Here is a 6,154-nt window from a genome sequence, read left to right on the forward strand (position 1 = left end):
TATATATATATATAATATTTAATTAATTAATTTTCGTGAAAAATAAAAATGGTTTTTATTAAAAAAAATGTATCAGTTTCTTTAGTTTTACGTAACTTTAAATAATTACAAGTATTTAATTTTCTACAAATAAGTTATTAAGTTTACTGACAAAAATAGTTGGTGCTTAGATCACTTATGTTTGGATAAAAATGATCCTATTTGCCGCTAATATGACTCAATAGGCGTGCTGCCCATCGTTCATCTACATGCTGTGCAAGTGGCCCTTCACTCAAAAAAGTATATTAAATTATAATGGAAAAGGATATGCATAAGTATTTCTCACCAAATTTTTCGAATCAAAATAACTAAATGTGTGAGTTCTGTTTCTCTAATAACTGTTCTCACCTTCAATTCCTTTTCGAAAACCATTATTCAATGTCAACGTTCGAAACATCTAATTCAGAACTAGATGTTGCTTCAGACCTGTGAATTCAGTGCATTTAAATTGATTCTGAGGTTGTGTTATTCATAAAACAATAAAAAGAAACACATTAAGTATATTCAGTTTTATTTGTTAGTTGAATATTATTCCACCGAAAAGTAGTTGCAGAAGTGAATTTTTGTTTCAATTGACAGGTGGACAGAAACCAGAGTTTGTGAGAAAATTATTCAACAAAAGTGTTCCTATTAACAAACACGTCGTGTTTGACTGTGAAGCCATTGGAAATCCCGTTCCAACAGCTAGATGGTAATTCTCTCTCTTTAATCAATATTATAGTTTCATTTTTCAAATACCATTTTGAACATCGATCGTTGCTAAATAATCTTGTATAGTGCTTGAGAGGGATTCTAGACGATTATTTTTAACAAAATTTTCGATATTTTGATTAAAAAAATAAATATTTTAACTGTTTTATTCTGCGAAATTTAGTACCAAGTCTAAGGATAATGCTCAAAAAACTTCCGAAATTTCTGTGATGTATATAAAATCACTTATTTGAGAGAAGAAAAAAAAAATTTCTCATTAAAATTTAGCAAAGCAAGCATACGACAGAATATTTACGATATGGAATGGAGTTACCAAACGATATAATTTATTACTTTTCTTACCAAATATTTGCCATATAATTAATTTTCATATTTGTATACAATACAAAATATGAAAGCATATAAGTGCCATTTATCATTGTTTAATTTTTTTATATTATAAATTTATTAATAGTTTCTTGTGATGAGTAATCAACTAATTAAAAGAGCCAATTTGATTCATTAATTTATTAGTAAAAGATATTAACAGTACTAAATTNAAGCATATAAGTGCCATTTATTATTGTTTAATATATATATATATAAGAATAAAAACAAAAAGGGTAAAAGGAAGAAAAAAAGATAAAAATGCAGAAAATTAATAAGTTTTATTTAGGGATTTTGTTTTATGGCGCATTCTGCAGTTAGAATATGTCATAAAACAAAATCCCTCTAATTATACTTTTTCCTCCATTAGGACTTCTGTTTTCATATTTTGTAATCTGACAATCTTATTACGAAAATATTTTAAATCATTCTTGAAAGATTCCGTAAGCTCATTTGAATTTGTTACTTCGCCTTATACGTTTTTCGTTTTATTTTTTTTCCTTTGCATTTTATTTCCTGTTATTTGTGTGATCTATTTTTTTTTACTTCATGCGTTCTATTTTGTTACAGTTTTTCTGAGTGCTCCTCACACTATTGTATCGATATATTTTGCGTTGGTTCTATTGGTACAATATTAGAAAGCACTCCTTTTTGCGTATATGATCGTGTGAGCTGATGAATAGATTATATCTTTTAATTTTTTGTATATTTGCTATGTAATATGTGAATTGAGAAAAGGCGTTTTGTCACAGGTTCAAGAATGGTCGTGAAATCCATCCGGGTGGTCGTCTCCTGTTGTCTGAGGGAAAAGATGGAGAATTCAAGTTGACGTTCACGGAAGTGTGGGAGAATGATGAAGGGGAATACGCTTGCGTCGTCTCCAACTCTATTGGATCTGACAAATGTTTTGCCAGAATGATTATAGCAGGTATATAGCCCTTCTTAGGTATATACATTCTCTGCAATTCACACTGTTACTAACGGTTAACGCTAGAAAAACTCTTTGTAATAACTATCGATTGTCTTTCACATAAAGTTGTCGCAATGATTCTTGTCTGAAGATTTTTCATCGCCAGGAAATAATTCAATTAGTCTTGAATAATAAACAAGTAATATAAAGAGTCAATTCCTACTCAGATCAACAAAGAAAATTTTTATTTTAGTTACTTTTTACTAAATAACTAGTGGGCTGCGCCCCCTGATCACTAACGCTCGCCAACCCCCGAAAATTGCTACGCAATCTTATATGGTTTGCTTCGCTCGCTACTAACTTAGGTACATTGCATGTGCACAAAATTCTAAGAATTCAAAACAATCATTCAAATCCATATAAAAACTTTTTTTTAATAATAATTACATCTTTTTAGCAAATACTAAGTCATTAAAATAAATTTGAATTCAAATAAATGACATGTAATTCGTTACACCTATTGGAAATGTGCTATAGTATAATTCGTGATATAAATCAAAAATCGTCAAATAAATTCGTAATATATAATTTCGTGAAAAAAAGCGCTTTCGACAAAATACTAAAATAGAGATCTATCGACAAAGACTGCTCACTTCTGCCTAGCTTAACAGTTTGAGATTGCCGCAGCTGATGCTCTCTGGTTATTTCAGTTTCCATTTTTAAAAGTGCTATATGTTGAGCCACCTCACTTAGATTTGGCATGTGACATTTTTAGTGACAATCATTGGTTGATTCGCCGTGTAAGAGAAATAGTAACGTACACAAAACAAAGCAAGCGTTGCCACCGGCGGAAAAGAAATACAGCCAAAATTTGGGAGCCACGTAAGAGAGTTGTGTATATTAGATTGCAACTTCTCCAATATAAAACTATAATTAATTAAATTTAACGAATATTTTTAAAAAAAACTATAACATAGAGTGTCATCCAAGTTTAAAAAAATGTATTTGAACTTGTATGTATGAATTCTTTTATTAAATATAGAAAATTTGAACAAGATAGAGGGTGAACTAATAGTGGGAAAAGAGTACTGTAATAAAATGAATAAAATGTATACTGTAATAAATGAGTTTTTATAGTACTGTAATAAAATGAATTTACTGAAAATCAGGCTAAGTTTATGAAAATAAATTTCATTTCTGAAGGAAGGTAAATCTGTTTCTTCGAATTTGAAAATTGATATTTTTTTTAAAATCATTTCTACAAGATCGCTATCTTATTTTTTTTTCTCTTACAAAGAGGTTAACTTTTAGATATACCAGAAAAGGTGAACTGAAGGATTGTTTTTTTTTTAGTTCGTTTTATTTTTAAATAATTTCTTTTTTGTGAAAATTTATTAGAAATGTATTACATGCGAAATTAATAAAGCAATTTTGGCATCTGTAAGAATATCACTATTTTTTTTTCTTTCTCCTAAACCAATAAGTGCTATTTCACCATTTATAAAGTTTTCAAGTGAAAAACTTTTTTTTTTAAAATTTCAAACATCGTTATTTTTAAATTGTATTTAGTTTGATGTAAAAATCTTTTTTTTATCAAAATCATAAACAAATTAAACACGTGACTTTAGATTTGTTGACGTAGTTTTCTCATGCTACAACGTTCTCATTGAACATTCTGAGATAAAATAAATAAGTAAATACACAATAAGGTAACTCCTTTTTTGATGAATATGAATTATAAGCAAGCAAACATCACTGATTCTGTCTTCAAAATGACAGACTTGTCGGCATTTTAATTTATATGTCTAAGCCAGTGAACGTCTTTCCCGAATGATCTGAACGAAATTTTTAAACCATTTGTAGAATCATAGACTAAAGTTGCCTTCTTCACAAATGGAGGGACTCTTCATTTTATGAATATAGATGTCCTACAGTCCCTGGCCAAACTATTAGACGCCCTCTATAAGATCTAAATGATCAGGTGATACTATACAGCTTTATAGTTTGTACGCTGCTTAAACCGGTTTGCACTTTTTTATGTTCGTGTATCTGTTGGTTAACATTGTAATGCAATACGTTCAAAATAAATACAAACAGGAAGTATATTAATTATCTCATGAATAAAAAAACTCATTACATGTGTGTCTAAATGTAAAAGTATCACTTATAACCTCGTGCAAAACTTTTCATTATTAAAAAAACCTTCAGTGCGTTATATAATTTGATATAATAAATATTCTATATTTATATAATATATCGTCTAATGTATCCAATCGTCGAATTTATATGATATATCGTCTCGTGTATCCAATCGTCGAATTTATATAATACATCGTCTCGTGTATCCAATCGTCGAATTTATATGATATATCGTCTAATGTAACCCATGGATACAGGACCGTAAACAAGTGCAAACAGTCGTTTGAAAACAATAAAGCTGTATAGAGTATCACCTGATCATTAAGATTTTGCATAGAATCTTACAGTGCGTCTAATCGTTTGGCTAGGGACTGTACATAATATTGGACTAAATTCAAGAATTACTATAAAATCAGAATCTTGATCCTACTGGACAGAGTGACGGTTTGTTAAATGTGATGCGAAATAAATGAAGATTCTCTTTCTTGAATAGCCGCACCCAGAATCGAAAGATGCCCCACAGAAGTCCTCTTTCCCGAAAAAGAAAACGGAAAAGTGAAAATCTATTTCTCTGGCACTTCACCCTTCGACGTCTTCTTGCACAAGGAGGGATTCGAGGTGAAAGAGAACGACGATCACATCAAGTACACGGTGTTCGACGACTACGTCATCATTTACTTTAAGGACATCTCAAAGAATGACGTCGGGAAATACAAACTGACAGTCAAGAATGACAGCGGATCTGCCGAAGCTACCTTCTCACTCTTTGTCACCGGTAATATATCTCTCTTAATTTCTAAAAAATTCTTTTTTTTCTCCCCTCACCATTCTCAATCCATTTATTGTGTGTCGCAGGTCTCCCTGGTCCTCCCATCGGTCCCTTGGAGGTGAGCGACATCAGCCAGCACACGGCCACCCTGGCATGGAACCCCCCGGAATACGACGGGGGATGTAAAATCACTCACTATATGATAGAGAGGAAAGAAACAACTCACAACCAATGGGTGATAGCTGTCAGCTACTGCAAGGTTACCTACATTCTGCTATACACTAATAGAGCGATATAAACTTATAAACACATTTATCCATCATGAATTAACCTTGATTTTTCGTTGCTCTATTTAAGGCAGGGCTCGAAAAACAGTGTTCGTGATACATTTTCAATTTTTGTTATCTTACAAACAGTCTTGTAAGTTACAAGGCAGCAAAATGACCCACAATACAGCAACATACTTCGCATATATTGATGTTTTCTCTGTCTGGGAGTATTGCAGCGGTTGAAAGGGGCTTTACAGCAATAAACTTACAAAAAAACACAATACGTACTGGTCTTAAACAAGAAGCTTTAAAAGCAATTATGAACATCTACCTAAATGGAAAACCCCTTTCAGATTTCTGTTCAGAAACCTCTGTAAATCATTGGCTTGATTGTGGAACTGGCAAACGTCATATTTCATTCATTTAAAAAACGCAGTACCCTCGGATAACTTGACATTCCAGATAACTTGACCCTTGTCATTTAAATTATTTCATAAAAGAAATACTAGGTTACTATTAGTAACCTAGTATTTCTTTTATTACTGTATAATGTAATCCTAGTAACGACTAATTCATTGTGCAATTTATATAAATGTTTGTAATAAATAGGAGAAAATTATATTTTTATTTATTTCGAAGCGACGGGTTAGTTTCAAAGGAGGACAGGTGCATTGTTGGACAAACCGTCCTCGGGGACGGGTAAAATTTCTGAGTTTTTTCGAGCCCTGATTTAAGGGTTAAGATACTCTGAAGTCTAAAAATATTTCGAAAAAAAATTGTGATCACAGGTGACCCACAGGCAAAATGGTTGTTGTCTAATTTTTTTTAAATATATTGTTCAAATGATTAAATTTCCTTTTATTCACAACTCAAGAAGTATTTGTGGGATTTCTCTGGTCCCCTATCTCAAAAATAAACTCACCCACTTAATGCGTAACAAAATTAAGAGTG

General features: G+C 31.3%; 1 protein-coding gene across 1 annotated transcript in view; it reads left to right on the plus strand.

Moving 5' to 3' along the window:
- The window catches only part of LOC107453633 (twitchin), a gene marked incomplete in the record, with an annotated part of 247,518 nt that extends 242,227 nt beyond the window's left edge, over positions 1-5,291 (plus strand). Inside the window, 4 exon segments of the mRNA XM_071179568.1 lie at positions 619-730; positions 1,869-2,044; positions 4,659-4,940; positions 5,021-5,291. Of these exon segments, the coding sequence (XP_071035669.1) occupies positions 619-730; positions 1,869-2,044; positions 4,659-4,940; positions 5,021-5,232 (782 nt within the window).
- Positions 5,292-6,154: the final 863 nt, after the last annotated feature.

The sequence above is a fragment of the Parasteatoda tepidariorum genome, chromosome 1 (assembly GCF_043381705.1).
Source record: "Parasteatoda tepidariorum isolate YZ-2023 chromosome 1, CAS_Ptep_4.0, whole genome shotgun sequence".
Classification (NCBI taxonomy): domain Eukaryota; kingdom Metazoa; phylum Arthropoda; class Arachnida; order Araneae; family Theridiidae; genus Parasteatoda; species Parasteatoda tepidariorum.